Source organism: Salarias fasciatus, unplaced genomic scaffold (assembly GCF_902148845.1).
Source record: "Salarias fasciatus unplaced genomic scaffold, fSalaFa1.1, whole genome shotgun sequence".
Lineage (NCBI taxonomy): Eukaryota > Metazoa > Chordata > Actinopteri > Blenniiformes > Blenniidae > Salarias > Salarias fasciatus.
The window spans coordinates 96,648-114,131 of record NW_021941390.1 but is presented as its reverse complement, the minus strand read 5'-3'; the positions used below and the strand labels follow the sequence as shown (position 1 = coordinate 114,131).

The window sequence follows — 17,484 nt, the reverse complement described above, 5'->3', positions numbered from 1 at the left end:
GGAAGAACCAAACATCTAGAACACTGAGCAGGAGGAACCAAAATCTAGAACACTGAGCAGAGGAACCAAACATCTAGAACACTGAACAGGATGAACCAAACATCTAGAAACACCAAGCAGGAAGAACCAAACATCTAGAACACTGAGCAGAGGAACCAAACATCTAGAACACTGACAGAGGAACCAAACATCTAGAACACTGAGCAGGAGAACCAAACATCTAGAACACTGAGCAGGAGGAACCAAACATCTAGAACACCGGAGCAGGAGGAACCAAACATCTAGAACACTGAGCAGGAGGAACCAAACATGTAGAGACACTGAGCAGGAGGAACCAAACATCTAGAAACATGCACGGCAGGAGGAACCAACATCTAGAACACCGAGCAGGAGGAACCAACATGTCGAACACTGAGCAGGAGGAACAAACATCTAGACACATGAGCAGGAGGAACCAAACATCTAGAACACTGAGCAGGAGGAACCAAACATCTAGAACACCGAGCAGGAGGAACCAAACATGTAGAACACCGAGCAGGAGCAATGAGAAAATAAACACACATCTAGACATTTAAAAAAATTAAACATGCAAATCAAAATGTGATTAATCCGGATTAACTATGGCAATTCAGTGAATAATCATATTATTAAAAAATGTTTTGACAGGGCTGGTGTGAAGATCCCTGGTCGTGTTCCTCCCAGTCCTCCAGAAAACTCAATTCTATTTGACCAGATTTCCCTGTTCTTAGAATTTAACCTGACATCAGATGTGTCCAGTCAAGAAGGAAGTTGTTTTGAATTCTGGACAGCTGCTCCACTCCCAACTTGAAGCTGCTCCCCTCCTCCCCTGTTTCATTCTGACCTCGCTGATCTAACTGAAGAGTGGAGGAGCTGATCGATCAGAGCTGCTGCACTCCTGGTCAAAACATGAAATCAATCTTTCTTCACTCAGAAGTTAACTCATTAAAAGTGTCTCTGGTTCCCCACAGAGACTTAACCTTCAGTAAACCACCAGGTGGCATTAAGGACTAGCTAGTTTCACACTGAGGCCAACGCAGAAACTGTAGTCACATGAGAGAAACCATGTTTATTCTTACCGATAGACTTGTTCGTTGCTGCTGGCTGTTTGATATCACCAGTATGTTGACCCTAAAGCTTCATGGGGTGTTTTTATTCTGGTGCTTCTTTGAGGGCTGCTCCCTACCTTTGGCTATTTAGCAGCAGGGTAACCCTAAGCCCGAAGTTCAGTCAGATAGAGGAGCTATTGAACAGCAGAATGAGGGATAAATGTGGAGTCAGACTCTACCTGAAGACATAGTGGTGAGCATCGATCTCTTTCCCTTTTTTGGAGTCCTTCAGTACCCTCCATTTCCCACCACAGCACAGCGGCTGCATTCAGAGTTGTTACTACGACTCCTCCAATCGTCCAACATCTGCCTGTTAGCAGAGGAGCTGAGGACCGAGAGTGATTCCACCAGTGCTGTGGGCGACAAAGCGCAGGTGACAGAGAATTACCTTGACCAGAGAATTATGTAAACCTGCACACCTGTGCAGAAAACGAGCTGATCTGGACAGAAACATTGTGAGGTTGTGAGTTTTTAGATTAGCTTTTCAAAGGAAAAATAATTAGGAGTGGTTTCCAGAACTGGAGAAGAGCATTTGTAGTTATCAGTGTTGACAGGTTTTGGAAATGAGTGCATCTGTATTGGTGAGCGAGCATCATATAAAGTGTGTGAAACTACTTCATTTGGCTTTGAGAGGGCTTAGCAGCCGAGTCCGTAGGGATTTTTAAATCTCAGTTGAAGACCTACCTCTTCTCACTGGCCTTCAACTAGTTTTAGCTTGCTTTTAGTTTGTTCTTGTCTTGATTAAGATGTGTCTTATTGATTGTTTTATGAATTTTGACTTTTATGCACTTTTTATGTCTATTGTTTATCGTTTGCACTATGTGAAGCACTTTGGTGCGGCTAAGCCATCTGTAATTGTGCTCTATAAATAAAGCTGACTTGACTAGCTTAGTTTGTCTTTAAGATTTCATTCGACTGCAGCTGAATAAAGGAACATGTAACCAAGCTTTACTTGGTAGTTGATCCCTCCCCAACCATGTGCTCCTGGGTACTGGCTCAGGCGCTGGTGCTCTGCAGAGGTCACATGTTTGGCCCACTGCAGGACTGGAATACGCTCCAGAAACCGCTCTCCAAAGACGGTGGCTCCCACCCGCTGTCCGAATGCCGTCTTTGCAGTCCTACATGGGGATGCAGAGAACACAGGCGTCAAACCACATGCAGATGCTACATCTCTGATCATGGTCCGCTCGCTTGCCCACGTTGTGACCTTCCAATTTTCGCTGGATCTCAACTGTTGTTCAAACAGAGGCTGAGCTTAGATTCAGTCAGTCGGCATCTAGCCAAGTCGGGCCTATTTGTAGTTCATTGTCCACTCTTCCAGTATATTATATATTTGCTCCCAGTCTGTGAATCGAAGCACGAGCACCCCCCCACCCCCGCCCCGCCTCTGCCCTTCATACAATCGGATACCTGCATCCACTCAAAGCCCACAAAAACACCACGAAGAAAAAAAGGACTTTATCAGCGTTATCTCGTGAGTCAAAAAAAAAAAAAAAAAGACAGAAGCTGGGCAGGCACCCGAATAATATTGGATATGCGTTTGATTCATGGAAGGAACTTCAGCTGCATTTGGGAGTGAAAACGGATGTTGACAAAAACCACATAATATGCGCTGTGGTCTTGCAGTAAACCGCGACGTAGTAAACAGCATGAGCATCCCTGGTGCAGCGCTGTGAAGCCGGACATTCTGTAAAATGTTTGTGGCGCTTCCGCGCCGCCTTGGCTGGTGGCTGCAGTTCCCCGCAGCGCCTGTCGTGGCAGCACTGAGGTACATTTTGTAAAGCTGCCTTAAAGGAATACTCCACCAAAAAACAATTTGGCCTCATTTTCTACTCACCCTCATGCTGAAAACACTCTGGAGCAATTTTTTGTTTGAAATGCAGTTGGAGATGTTTGGGGACTTTCGTGGTCAACAAACAGGGACCGACAGAGCCCGGCAGAAAAAATGGTCCATAAAGTCCACAAAACGTTCCCATTTCCCTTCATACTGCTCGTCCGCTGTAATCCAAGTGTCCTGAGCGCCTAACGTCCATAATTAATTCTTAACGAGGTCATTTAGTATATTTTAAGAGCCCAAACAGTGTGCTCTCATACTTCTCCAGTGCATGTCTGCACGTGCACCCTGAACTACGGAAGCCTCGCCAGACCAAGCAACACGCTTGTGCCCTTTCAGCAGGACACCGAATTCAAAGCTTTAAAACAGTAGCCAATCACTTTTGTGATTGTCCACAGCTCCGTCACTCACAGCAGAATATAAACAGCAGAACTTCTTTTTCTATGCTTGCTATTTAGAAAAGTAGTCGCTGAAAGAACGCAAGCGTGTTGCTTGGTCTGCCGAGGCTTCCGTAGTGCAGGGTGCGCGTGCAGACATGCAGTGGAGCTGTATGAGAGCGACCTGTTTGGGCTCTTAAAATGTACTAAATGACCTCGTTAAGAATTAATTATGGACGTTACGCGCTCAGGACTCTTGGATTACAGCGGACGAGCAGTATGAAGGGAAATGGGAACATTTTGTGGACTTTATGGACCATTTTTTCTGCCGGGCTCTGTCGGTCCCTGTTTGTTGACAACGAAAATCCCCAAACATCTCCAACTGCATTTGAAACGTCAAAAATTGCTCCAGAGTGTTTCTCAGCATGAGGGTGAGTAGAAAATGAGTCCAAATCGTTTTTTGGCTGGAGTATTCCTTTAAGTCCCTTTAAATACAAAAATACGTCTAGGTTTCCAGCCAAAGAAAGAGTTTCTCTCCCTGGGAGCAGCCATGACTCCAGCAGCAGGTGGTAAAATTCATGGCAACGCGGGTCGTTTCATTCACGGTTACGCACACTAGATGGCGGTCAAACGACATTTACAACAAAATGTATGCTTTTGCAAATGAAAATGATTGTGAAATAATTGATAAACTAACAATGTTGATCAGAAATGAATAAAGCAGCATAAGCATAATGCAGTACAGGTATTATGTTGTGGCTGTGATGCAATACAACAAGTATGATCGAGTTCGTCATGCAGCTTCAGTCTCCCAGGTTTCCACTGAATGGGTAAAAATAAATTAATTGTACTGGCTGACCAAACTTCAGGGGTGGAGAACATTACAATAAAATCATAATGCAGGCGACTGGTTTGATCAGGCGGCGTTCCGCAAATGCCGCCTGATCACATGATCTGGTCACATGACCAGACAGCCGCTCGCGCTGCCGCTATCGTAGGTAAGCTACTTGGTTCAAACAGAATGTCAAACATGAAGCTCCAGGTCCATTCTCCACCTCTAACCTGTCAGTCACCATCATCACACAGTTTGTCCTCCAGTCCCCCGCCTGCTACGTGAGGAGAAGCGGCGCATGAAAAAAACTGCAAATGGTCACGGTGCAGCCGCATCGCAATTAAAAAAAGAGGCTTTTGGCCAAGTTGGTAAGCAGCGTACAGTCAAGTCGGCGCCGACCAACTCGGTCACATGAGAGCCCCCCCCCCCCCCCCCGAGGCCGACTTGGCTAGATGCCAACTTGACTGTATCCTGAGGGCGGTGCTGAGTTGGCCAGGGCCGACTTGGATTGGTGCCGACCTGACTGTAATCCCTCGTGATCAAATCCATCTTGCATCTCAGATCGTCCATAGCCCCAGTGAAATTCACACTTGCTTGGGTTATATTAATAATGTAATATTGGGTTGAACAATGTATGAGCCTGTATCCAGCGGAGTTTTGAAGAAACCAGGCTGAATTTTCTTTGATGTGTGAAAGGTAAAAATGAAAGTTTCTTCAGACTCACTGTTTGCAGAGGATGTCTCCATTCATGTAGGAGCGCCAATGAAGGACGGCTCCGTAGGGCCAGGGGCTTTTGGAGGTCGCTCTGTGAGACTTTTCGCCTGACCTTCGGTTATGGGTTTGGAGATGTCGGGGACGCCTTTTTGAGCCCGTTTGGTCGTGGCAGCAGCCATAGGACTCTTCAAAGCTCCAGACTGCACAGCTTGGCCAGAAGAGAGGTGTAGGGAGGCCGGGTCAGCTGCTCATCGCTGCCTTGTGGGTCAGGAGGAGGAGTAAGCTGCTCAGAGTTCTCAGAACTCCTGTGGAAGGCAGAACAGTCAGAAGATGAGATGAGCAGCTCACTGCCAAAAACAAGTCACCTGAACCTCTTTATCGCCGTCATGTGCTGCGCTCGACTTCCTCAAAGGGAGGGAACTAAAGACCAGAAATATGTACTGTGAAGCTTAAAAACAAAACACACGGATGGACCTGATTTATTGTTCATATGCCTTATTCTTACTACATACATATTTCAATAAAACTCACGTTATGATGGTGCTATGCGCTGAATAAAGAGGTCCCATTTTAAAAGGTGCAACAAGTAACATTACAACACAACGTTCTTCCCCTCCCCTTCGGAGAGTGTTGCACCGGCTGCACCCGGGCGGAGGGGCAGACCTAAAATATGGAGTGCAGCAAGTGGCTCCTTTGGCAATCTCCAGAACTCACATATTATTGGTTCTTGAACCAGGAAGTAGTGATGGGTTAGCCCTGCCCACCATACCTCTCAGTTTGAAAGAAAAAAACTTGACCGAGACACTGTTGAGAAGACAGTGTTTAAAAGGTATGTTTCTTCAATGGCAGGGGACTAATGGGAACCATTTTAATTTTCATAGTAAATCTCTTACTTACTGCACTGGTTTCCGGTAAGGACCAGACTGAGTCAGGTCAAATAAATGAGGCCCTCATCCTCCAGTAAACAGGAGTTTAGTGAAAGAGTGAAAGTTTCTCTTCAGCCAAACAGCCAAGTTTGATTATGATGCTGAGGGTCAGCACAAAAGCAGAAGATGGACTTTTTTTTGAAGTAGCCTTGTATTTCTGTTTCTCCACAGTCAGCTGCAGTGGCAACACTAGTTTAGATTTCCATATAACATCGGTTTGAAGAGGCATGTTATTAGCCCTACAATCAATCTGGAGCTCCAAGTGACATTCAAGAAACTTTTATCGATCCCCAAGGTTCAGTCATTGACGAGCTGTTGTGGACTGTTCATGCCACCATGTTTACTGGTCTGATGTCAACCTTCTCACTCTGTTCTGTCTGTGGACTGTTCATATAGACACTACACTGTGATTCATTGTTATTATCAAAGTCATTATCTATCTTTGAAATGTTTACCAATCAATGTAACATCTTGAAGCCTCTGAGGCAACTGTTGTTGTGATACTGGGCTATACAAAAATAAACTGATTGATTGATTGATTGATTGATTGATTGAAGGAGGAATTCAGTGCAGCGCTGTTGTGAAACAGCACACGGCCATGCACGAAGAGGCACGCCGCACTTGAAGGAAAGAAACAGGGTTGGGGTGGAGTGCATGAAAAAGAGGGATATCATTTCCAATTATAATTCAAGATGGAATCATTGTAGGTCCATCAATACAGTCTAAGCAGGGATCCTCAGACTTCCTGTCTCGAGACACTTCTTCCAATTCTTCCTGGAGGATCTCGATATGTTCCTAGACCAGCTGAGAGACAGTCTCAGCGTGTCCCAGGTCTTCCTCAGGGCCTCCTGCCGGCGGGACCTGTCCAGGATTCCTCCCCAGAGAGGCGTCCATCCCAAACAGATGCTGAGCGTCCTCAGCTGCTCCTCTGGATGTGAAGTAGCGGCTCCACTCGGAGCTCCTCTCTGGTGATGTAGCTCCTCCTCCTATCTCTAAGGGAGAGTCCAGCTACCCTACGAAGGAAGCTCATTTCAACTGCTTGTATCCGGATCTTGTCATGACCTCAGCTGAGGGTAGGAATGTAGACTGATGGAAAATCCAGAGCTTGTCCTTTCAGCTCAACAACTTCTTCACCGCGACAGACCAATAACGATGCCATCACTGCAGACACTGCACCAATCCGCCTGTCAGTCTCACCTCCATCCTTCCTCCACTCAAATGAGACCCAAGATACTTGAACTCCTCCAATTGGGTCAGGGTCTTCTTCTGGTCCAGGACCATGGCCTCTGATTTTGAGGTGCCATTCTTCATCCCTATTGCTTCACAATTAGCTGCAAACCGCCTCAGTGCATAGTGGTCCAAGGTTTAATTAAGCCAGCAGGACAACGTCATCTGTAAAAAGCAGAGACGAAATCCTGTGGTTCCCAATCACCCCCTCCGGAACCTGGTCCCAGAACCAGACCCTCTCTGCTCTCTGGCTGTACCTAGAAATTCTGTCCATAAAAAACAGAACCGGTGACAAACTTCAGCCCTGCCGGAGTCCAACATGCACCAGGAACAGGTCCAATTTACTTCCGGCAATGTGAACCAGACTCCTACTCCGGTCCTACAGAGACCGGACGGCCCTGAACAAGGGGCCCGGGAATCCATACTTCCCAAGCACCCCCCACAAGACACTCCCTGGTCCTGTCCATTGATTGAATGAGACAGCCTGGACCCTGGTAGCTTTACTTAACCTTAACCCCGGGCTCCTATCATTTGGAACCGGCTACCAGTTCTATTTCATGCAGGATTTTATAACTACGTGTCATTGACCACTGTTTCTCTTGTAGTCTATGTACTCTGTTTTTTCATGAAATGATGTATATACAAGAAATAAAGAATGTATCTGTCTGTCCTTTTCTTTCCCTTTCTGTCGCCTCACCCCAACAGGAACAGCAGCCTCCTCTAAGCCTGGTTCTGCAGGTTTCCTCCTTTTAAAAGGGTTTTTCCTTTCCACAGTCACTTATGCTTGCCCCTGTGGATCTGTTGGTTTTCTCTGGAAAAGTGTCTGGAAATGACTATGGCATAATTGGCTCTTTATAAAGCTGAATTGAATTGAATTAAGGGAAAGTGGTCAAACTCCTATCATGGCCCTCAGGTTACGGGATGCATTCAACTATACACAAAAGAAACTATTATTTTCTACCACCTCATGTCTGACAGAATAGGACTCGGGTGCAGGGCAGGATAGAGGAATGGAAGTATGTGTGATGAGTTTGGAGCCCAAGAGTGGGCAAATGAACCCTCCCTGAGGCAAGAGGTCTCTCATTCAGCTGGTTTATTCGTGATAACGGACCTCAATCCAGCCGTCAGGGTCCCGGTGTCCATGGGAGTAGGTAAAGGGTGGAGGAGCTTCACTGTGCTTGAAAAAAAGAGACCCTTAACAGTAACCTTGAGGCTACAGCGAACGGGTGGGTGGGTGTGATTGAACCTTTGCATTCTGTCAGGCATGGTGTCAGGTGTCAGGTGTCTCAGTCATTAGCCAGAGGATAATTAATTCGTCCTCTGTTGGAATCCACCTTACGATTCACTTCAGTTCCACAGTCATTCCAAATTGTCCATTTCTCGACTGAATTCAGCGTCGCGGTTAACCTCTCTTTTGAGCTACTTGCTGATCAAGGCCTTCAGCTGCTGGAGACATTACTGCTGTTCTTCATTTTCCAGAAACTTGGCCCAGCATAATCCCATCAGAAGCGTCATCATAAATCCCAGTATGTGGACGTCTGTGGCGTCATTATTGTGCCAAATTCTGTGCGCATAAAATCATAATCACACACAATTAAAGCGCTCTCTCTGCTGCGCTGTGCTGTTGAGTGTTGGCACTCTGGGATGGGCTTTGAGTTGACACCACTCAACGCCCGTCCTTTCTGATTGGTTGCTCTAAACGTGTACGGTCTTCTGGTCAGAGCCAATCAGAGGTTAAGTAGGGCGGGTCATCATTATTTGGCAGCAGAATTGGAAAATTGAGGAGTAAATTCACAGGACATAACCTTCTTTACAGTGATTTGATGACTGTGGAGAAGACCGGGCTGTTTCCTGGGAGGAAAAAACTAATAAACATTTTCATGGAGCTATCATGGCAGAGCAAGTAAGTCCTACACAGTCTCTCTCAGATTTCATTTGATTTTACACCAGGGTCAGTGGAGTGCTTCTGTTTTTTTTTTGTTTGTTTGTTTTTTTTTCTTGTTTGTTTTTAGCAGATGGTATGTTGATAAATTTCATAAGTCACAAAGTATTAGACCCATTTAAGACCTACATGTTTAGGGCACCCAATCAGAAGCCCGTCCCCAGAGCGCCACAACTCAACACCGTGCAGCAGACAGCCCAGACATGTCACCGGCGCTCGCGCTGAGAAGCATCGCCCGTGCACACAGTGCTGTAAGCAGAACTATGCAACTTTTTTTACGTCAACAAATGTTTTTCAGAATACCTGTGGGGGTAACAAAGACGTGGTGGTGATTGGCCGGTCCCTCCCCTCCCCCCGGTGTCTGTCCTGAAAACAGCACTTGCAACTTTCAGAGAGCTGACCGACTACATCTCACGAGAAAACCGCTTACGTGCTCATACGCAGTACCGTAGCAAGGGTCCCCTGGGCCCCAGTCCCAATAAAAAGTAACAGGGGCCCCGTCAGGGACTGTGCGACGGGCGGTTGTTCTGTGGTGTCATGAACCGTTGGAGCGTGGGGGGGTGGGGTGCTGCCGTTGCCCTGGTGTTCTGTCAATTTTTTGGGTCAAACTGTTGGCCCACTTTGGGGTCCCTCCTGGCTAGGGGGCCTGAAGCAATAGCCGCCTTGCCTAATGGCAAGCTACCTGTATGCTCATACGGGAGTACAAGTATAAAGCGCGCAGAACAAATGAAACCCTCGCTAGCGTTAGCAACGCCACCCTTACGCCAGGAACGCACTGGGCGCCGGCGCTTGGCTGTTCGCACTGGAGGCGTGTCTGCTGGCTGCTCTCCGCCGGTCACATCGGCACTCGGCTGGCAGTCTGCTCTCGGTTTTCACATCTGTTCCCTCTGTCTCTCTGCCAGGATGGATGTGTGTGTTTCAGTGACCTGTGGAGAGAATTTTTCTCCCTCCTGTCCTCTTTTTTCTGCTTAACGTGAATCTCTGTTGCTGTGTGTGTTGTGTGTGTGTGTGTGTGTGTGTGTGTGTGTGTGTGTTTGATTGGGTGCGTACGTACATATGTCTGTGTGTGTGTCCACTCTCTTGTGATTAGACCCAAGTGACAAATTATAGACGGACGAGCAACACCGTCCGTAACTAATCATCATTTAATTTATTTTATTTTGAAAATTGACCGGATTCTCTTGCCTTTTCTGTTTCCGACTTCCTGTCTGGTCCGATCTGCTTGATCCAGCTTGACATATGGCGCTCCCGGCGCTCGCGGCTCGTGTGAAAATAGAACGAAGCGAGCGGGCGCAGCAGAGCGCGAGCCGCGGTGCACGCGGCGCTCCACTGCGCGTTGTGTGCGGCCAGCCAGATAGGTTAACATGGGAGGCCATCGAAGCGCCGTTGCATTCGGGCCGTTAGACGCTCACGATGGCAGAACCAAAACACAGAAAAATCAAAGCCAAGTCGGCCCTCGCGGGGGGGGGGGCTCTCAAGTGGCCGAGTTGGTCAGTGCCGACTTGACTGTAAGCTGCTTACCAACTCGGCCAAAAGCCTCTTTTTTTTAGTCACGATGCAGCTGCGGCGCGACGATTTGCACAGTTTTTTGACGATGCACTCGGATGTAGGTTTTTTTTGTTGTTTGTTTTTTGCCGCGGCGAGAGCGCAGATTTGCATTGCACCAACCTAGTTGATGTAAACAACAGTGAAATATATGAAATATCTGATAAAAATTGAATAAATTTTAAATAAAAATTGGAGGAGTCTGTGCCTTCAGAGCGGACAGAGCGGACGTATATGAAACTTTTCCTAATCTCAGCTAACGTGTTTTATTCTGGTGTAAATCCAATCTGTGGACAAAAATAGATTTAAGATATTTAGTGATTTAAATAAGCGCTTGTGTTTGTCACACTATCCGCTCAAAAGAAGAAAAAAACAAACACAAAGCAGAAAAAAACACACATGAATAAGCTGTCTGATAAATTCTAAGACATTTAACTGTTTCCCTCCTCCGTACTGTAGAACTTCATTTTTCTGCCAGGCTCATCACAGTCCTCACAGTCTGCTGCCAGAGAGAGGTTGGGTTCACGCTGACGGAGATGCCGAAATGAATGAATGACCTGAAGGAATGAGCTCTCCGCTTATTCCTGTAGTGGAGATGAACGTCATAGGGGATAGGGGAAAAACAGGTCAGCTAGATAAGAAGGCGCAAGGCCATTAAGACATTTAAAAACTAATAAGAGAAAGGAAGGGCGTGATGTTGTTCATTTACCACTAGTAATTCTTTTAAACACCTCAGGTGAAGCTTGTGGACGAGAGTCTGACGCTGTTGCTGGAAAAAAGAAAACTCCGGCAGCAACTCGACGGCAAACTCTGCAGAAGACCGAGAAACTGAAGAGCAGAGATCCGAGAGCAGCACAGAGAACACCAGCAGCTCTTTAAACTCGGGGCTGTTCTATCTTTGACTTTAGTTCATAAAAAAATCATAAAATTAGTACATTTAAAACCTTAGTTTATGTAAAGTGTAAAACTCAGAGAAACTGTTTTATCTTGCACTTCATTTCATTTAAAAACCGTTAAAATAAGTTCATTTTAAAAAGTGTAGAACTTAAGTTGTTTGTTTACGTCTTGTATTCAGTTCATTTAAAAAAAACTTAAAATTCAGAGAATTGTTTATCTTGCACTTATTTCATTTAAATAAGTGTAAACTCAGAGTTGTTTGTTTTATTTTTCAGACTGTTATTTTGGACCTAAATATAGTGGCTGGGCTGCCTTTTTATTAGAAATAAAATTAATTTTCAAAAATAATCTGTCATTGCATTATTTTAAATTTTATGTATAATATCGGTATGCGAGTATCGGTATCGGTGAGTACTGAAGATGAAGTATCGTACTCGTATCGTCTGAAAAAAGTGGTATCGCACATCCCTAGTTTAAACAAGACGTCAAACATGAAGCTCCAGGTCCATTCTCCACCTGTAACCTGTCAGTCACCATCATCACACCGTTTGTCCTCCAGTCTCCCCCTGCTACGTGAGGAGAAGCGGCGCTGCCGGCACAAAAAAAAAAACCTGCAAATCGTCGCCCGCAGCCGCATCGTGATTAAAAAGAGGCTTTTGGCCGAGTTGCCCCCCCCCCCCCCCCCCCCCCCCCCCCCCCCCCCCCCCCCCCCCCCCCCCCCCCCCCCCCCCCCCCCCCCCCCGAGGCCGACTTGGCTTTGATGCCGACTTGACTGTATCCGGAGGCGGTGCCGAGTTGGCCAGGGCCGACTTGGAATGGTGCCGACCTGACTGTATCCCCCCACTCGTCACATGTAGCCAGCAGCCAGAGTCCCGTCTGAGCTGACAGGACCCCCCAATCTCTGCCTCGTTAAAATAATTGTCAACAGCGTTGACAGACTCATTGATCAATTCTATTCTGAATGTGAAGTTTCGAAGATCAAGTAGAGCGGAGCTCCAAGAGAGACAAAGGACGAGGCTGCAAGAGGTGAAAACACGGAGCGGGGGTTTGAGATGTAACTGCGTCCTTAAGGAATGAGGAAAAGAATGTATATAACATATGAAAGCTCTAATACAACCTGGAGGTGAACTGTAACCCCTAACCCTCCCAGCTGTTCGGCCCCACCAGGAGTAGAAGACTCCAGCTGACGTCCAGAAACACTTGAACTATCCTACTAAGTAGCAATCAACTGAAATTATTAATGATTGTGTTTTCTTCTTTTTCTTTTTAACTAAAAACAAGCTGTTTTGCAATCAGACAGCCTCTGAGCTTGTTCACCAGAATCTCCCATCAGGCTCACCAAACAAGCACAAAGGTAAAAAAATAAAATAAAAAAGATTAAATGAGAGTCATATTGTTTGTAACTGTCCAGTGTTTCAGTAAGACCAGCCTTTCTGCAGATTGGCTGAAGTTCTACATCAGCAGGTTTTCCAACGGTGAAGGTGAATTGCAAACATCCATTGTTATTGAGGACTGCAGGCAGTGTGTTGAGTTCTTGTGTTTGCAGAACTGCTTGGATAGCCAACATACTGCTGCCAGTACACTAAAATGATGAGGAAATGATCTCAGATCAGAGGATCATTGGTCAGGATGTGCATGGTCTAAAACCACATGCCAGTCGAACTAATTTCAAACTCTCTCATGTCCCGTACATCACATCCTCTTAGGGGCGCTGTGTGGCTACTTGTTTTGTCGCGAAGCTGGAGAGACTGTTAACAGAAGCGTGGGACTGGCTCATCAATGGGACGGGTTTAAGTAGCATCCTGACTGGATATCAGCGCTGGATCATAACATTTACTATTGTGCGTTAGATTTGCGTTGGTAAATTCTTTGTTTTTGTGCCTGCGTTAACTTTGTTATCCCTGTTCTCAGCCTGGAAACCATGACATGTCAGCTGCAGACATGCTGCTCCCCTCGTTAATAACAAATCTGGGCCCCTCCCCCACCTAATCGCCTGAATCCACTTTTGTCTGACCTCTCCGTTCTTTGGAAACGAGTGAAAATTAAGATAAGGCTGCTTCAGCCCATTAGAAAAGCAACCAGGTACTTGACAGCATCGTTTGTTTTTAGCTTGTGGCAGCGCTACCGGAAGCAAAGTTACCCACTGATTGCATATTTCCGGCTAAAAAAACCAGGAAGTGTGAAAACGGTCTACTGGCCCAAATATAAGAGGTATTGATTATTTGATTATAAGAGGATATTTTCCAGGAATGGTTTCTCTAAAACGGGGTGGTGCTCTGATGGAGGACTGGATGGAGCCAGAGTCCCGGGGAGCTGGACTGCCTCTGCTCCATGCAGTGGCTCCGCCCCCGTTAGGGGGAGCTAGTGAGCTGGACAGAGTGTCAGCCTGCAGCAGTGAGAGAAGAAGACTGAGCAGTGTGGCTGCTGCTGGTTTTTCTAAGCTTCATTTCAAACAGCATCCAGAATACCTGCCTGTCAGTACTCGAGTATACTTAGCTGATGTTCAGGATGGAGGAGGAACTGATACTCGTGAGTTTGTCAGTTTGTTTTGAAGTTTCAACCCAGATGCTAATTCCATTAGCATGTCAATGGCGTTTCCATCAATAGTTAGCATTGAGCTAGCGGCTCTGATTTTAAATACTGACTGGTTTAGTTTCAGACAGTGATGTGTGTTGTGGTACATCTTGTGTGTTGTTCACTTCTGTGTTTATCTGGTTGGTTTCAGTTTTCCAGCCTTCAGGAGAAAGTAATAAAAGCTCAGAGCAGCTGAAACCTGCTGCTTTCTCTCTGAAGAACTGTTCTCTACAGGCCAGACTGAACCCAGCATCCAGGAGGATGAATTATTCATGTTCAGGAAGTTTAATAGAACTGGAATTCGATGGTTATGATGTTATTTACATCATTAATGCAGTTATTGAACTTTTTGAGGTACTTAATTGTTGCTTATTTTGAGAAAGATAATTTTTTTAATTTAATACTGCAGTAATATTTTTAATCTTAAATCAAATGATATGTTATCTCTGCTGTGAGTTTTTGAGTTTAGAATAATTATACAATAAAAAGTTGTTTTATGAGTAACCTTATTGTCTTCAACATATTTTTATTTTCACAAAATGATATTTGAAAAATAGGGGTCGTTATAATCAGTCTATATTCGGGCCAATACGGTATTTAACTTGAAACTCTCCATTGTCAAACTTTTCAGTAAATATTCTCTTATATTGGAGTAGATGTCAGAATTTAATTTACTCAGTCAGTGCTTTACTGTTTCTGTTAGACAACTGGAGCTCTTCATACAGTTTATTTTCCTCCAAATGAATTCAATGGAGGCTTTAATCCAGAGCTCAGCCCACTGCAACAAAGCCTGCATCTCACATCCGTGAGCAGGAGACCACCTCCAGGCCAGCCGAGCGCTGTGTGGATCCTTTGTTGGCACCACAATGATACAACTGGTTACAGACAAAAAAAAGCCCTCATACCACTCACGATGTAGTTTCATGACGTTCTTTTTTCAAGCTCGTGATTGTTGGAAAAAGTGTACAATGCTACATGAAGAATGAGTTTGGAAGAGGCTCCAACTGCTGCTTGTGTTATGATGCTGTCATTATTCAAAGTCAGACTGAGGTGTACTCACCTGAACACCCCCGCTGAGAGTCTGTAGAAAGGTCCCAGGGGTCTGATGGACCAGGACCGTGGCCCCTCCAGGTTCAGACGAAGGACGTAGACACACAGCAGGGAGGCGCCGGTCAGCGTGGCGAGGAGCACCTTCTTCTGCAGCGCCATCCTCCACCCACTGTCACCAGGAGGCAGGCCTCCTGCAGGCACATGGGGGGGGCTTACCAGGATCTGAACTCTGGAGACAGGAAGAGACAGAAGACTCAGGACGCAATGCTTCAAGAGCGAAATAATCCCATTTTCATCTTTTCAGTCAGCATCAGCATGTGTCAGTTTTCTGCTGAGTCCCATCAGAGTCCAGCTCCAGAAAACGTCGATGGAAAGTGGAGAGGCTGGTCTGACTAATCCCTTTTTAATGAAACCTCACTCGTCACTTCTTTCAGCTTCAAACTTCAGCACCGAAGTGAAGTGGAACCGCTGTCAGCTGACCCACACAAATGCAGGAAGCAGAAGTCGGACTGTGTCACAGGAAACCAGCGCTCATCCGGACTGCTTCAACACATCTCAGCTCTGTGGAGCTCAGCTGCTCACGCCCCCCTGCTCGCAGATTAATAAATAACCGACCTGGTGACGGCGTGCAGCGCAGGGTTCGACTCCGGCTCAACAGGGAGTGGAAAGAATGTGTTGGAGTGATAAACTTGCGTCTCTGATAACACACGGAACAGGAAACCCGAGTAACTGCTTCTTCTCACAATAAGGGAAGACAGAGACCCTCCGAGCTGCATGAGGAGAGTCTCCTGTTCCACAAATATGTTTCAAGAAGCTTCAGCGAGGCTGATCAGGTAGAATAAAGGAAGAAGTGTCAAACTACGCCTGCAGCTGCTCTCAGCTCTCCCCTCTCCCACCGCCTCACAGACAGAAGAAAGAAAACTCACCGGCTGCACGTCTTCTGTCCGCAGAGACCAGGCCAGCTTCAAAAGTTCAGCAGAGATCTGCTGCCAGCCTGCACTGGACTAGGACTGGGGCTGGGGCTGGAGCTGGAGCTGGACTGGACTACAGCGAGAGCTGGAGAGGCGGGACACCTCAAGAAATGAGCAACAGCGTGCGGCACTTGGTCAACCCCCTGAACTCAAGAGCTGAGGAGAGGGAGGGGGAGGGGAGGGGAGGAGAAAGGAGTCCACTGCAGCCTGCAATCAAGTTAGACATGAGCAGACAGCTCTGAAATGCTCAGCGTGTGGAGACCTTGAACAACACAAGCAACATAATGACACCACACACAACAACCAGCAGAACCCATGCAGCAGTAAAACTATTAACAGGATGACTAAAGTTCCCAGAAAAATAAGAGAAGAGCATTAAAACTGTATTTGGGACGAAGGTGTCACTCTGGAGTGGGAGGGTTGACACGACACAAAGCTGCAGATGAAGGACAGATGTGTCAACACCTGTGAAGACAGACACTGCACACTGCTGTGAAGTGGAACAGCTGACGGCCCATTCGGTCAGTTAAGCTGTGGACGATAAGCTTTCTTTAAAAGCTCATTTTAAAGGTGTGTTTAGGAAAGTGTGGAACTTGAAATGTTGACCAATGCGAAGCTGAGCCCATTCTGAATCAGCCTCACAGGAGCGGTGCTTCTCCCACAGTGAGACGTGAGCATGTCGATCCAGAAGCGCTGCAGTGGTGATGTGGATCTCTGAAGGAAGCTGTCAGCTGGAAGGATGGATTAGTATCTTTGTGATTAAAGGAGGACAGTCGTATCAACCATACATACACATGGAGTTATGTTTTGCAAATGCAATGAAATTTGAGCATGGTTCACCGTGCTCCGGAGATAACTACACTCACCAGCAGAGTCCTAAATCCTCCCAGTCGTGACGCCAGCTGACGTCAAACTGGGGTGTTCCCCTGCATCTGGGGGGGTCTCCACAGTACGTGACGGGTTGGTGACGGCAGGCAATGTGAGTGTGTTTAGTTTAGGGTTGACTGCCTGTGTGTGTGTGTGTGTGTGTGTGTGTGTGTGTGTGTGGGAAGGGGGGGGGGGGGGTTGGGTTGACTCCTGCTGGTCTTGGCTCCCTGGGCCTGGACCCCGGGGCCGCTGGGGGTCCCGGCCGGGGACCAGTGCCTGGGCATCTGCCTGGAGGAGTGGCTCGAATCTGGGCTCTGAGAGCCTCTCCGGCCTGCTTCTAGTCTTCTCAGGGGTCAGAGGTCCACATTTGCATGATCACGCTGATCTTTTAATCACTCTTCACATTCTTCCTGTGGACTCGGTTACTACTTTGTTTTCTTGTGGAGGGTCAGACTAACGGTGTGGTCTGCAGCAGGCCTCTCCTGATGCTCTGCTGTAATTTCATACTGGATCCTCAGTTTTCACGCCCCAGTTTTTACTGCCAGCTATATTCTCCACCAAAGTCTGGGGGATTCCCTGTCATGTCTTCATGTAGGTGCAG

General features: G+C 46.7%; 1 protein-coding gene across 1 annotated transcript in view; it reads right to left on the bottom strand.

Moving 5' to 3' along the window:
• st6galnac (ST6 (alpha-N-acetyl-neuraminyl-2,3-beta-galactosyl-1,3)-N-acetylgalactosaminide alpha-2,6-sialyltransferase) overlaps positions 1 to 17,484 on the bottom strand; it is a 28,669-nt gene extending 11,185 nt beyond the window's left edge. Inside the window, 7 exon segments of the mRNA XM_030087597.1 lie at positions 1,307 to 1,361; positions 1,364 to 1,480; positions 2,070 to 2,245; positions 4,895 to 5,189; positions 15,056 to 15,274; positions 15,972 to 16,747; positions 16,883 to 17,484. Coding sequence (XP_029943457.1) covers positions 1,307 to 1,361; positions 1,364 to 1,480; positions 2,070 to 2,245; positions 4,895 to 4,920 — 374 coding nt within the window. The 5' untranslated portion in view covers positions 4,921 to 5,189; positions 15,056 to 15,274; positions 15,972 to 16,747; positions 16,883 to 17,484.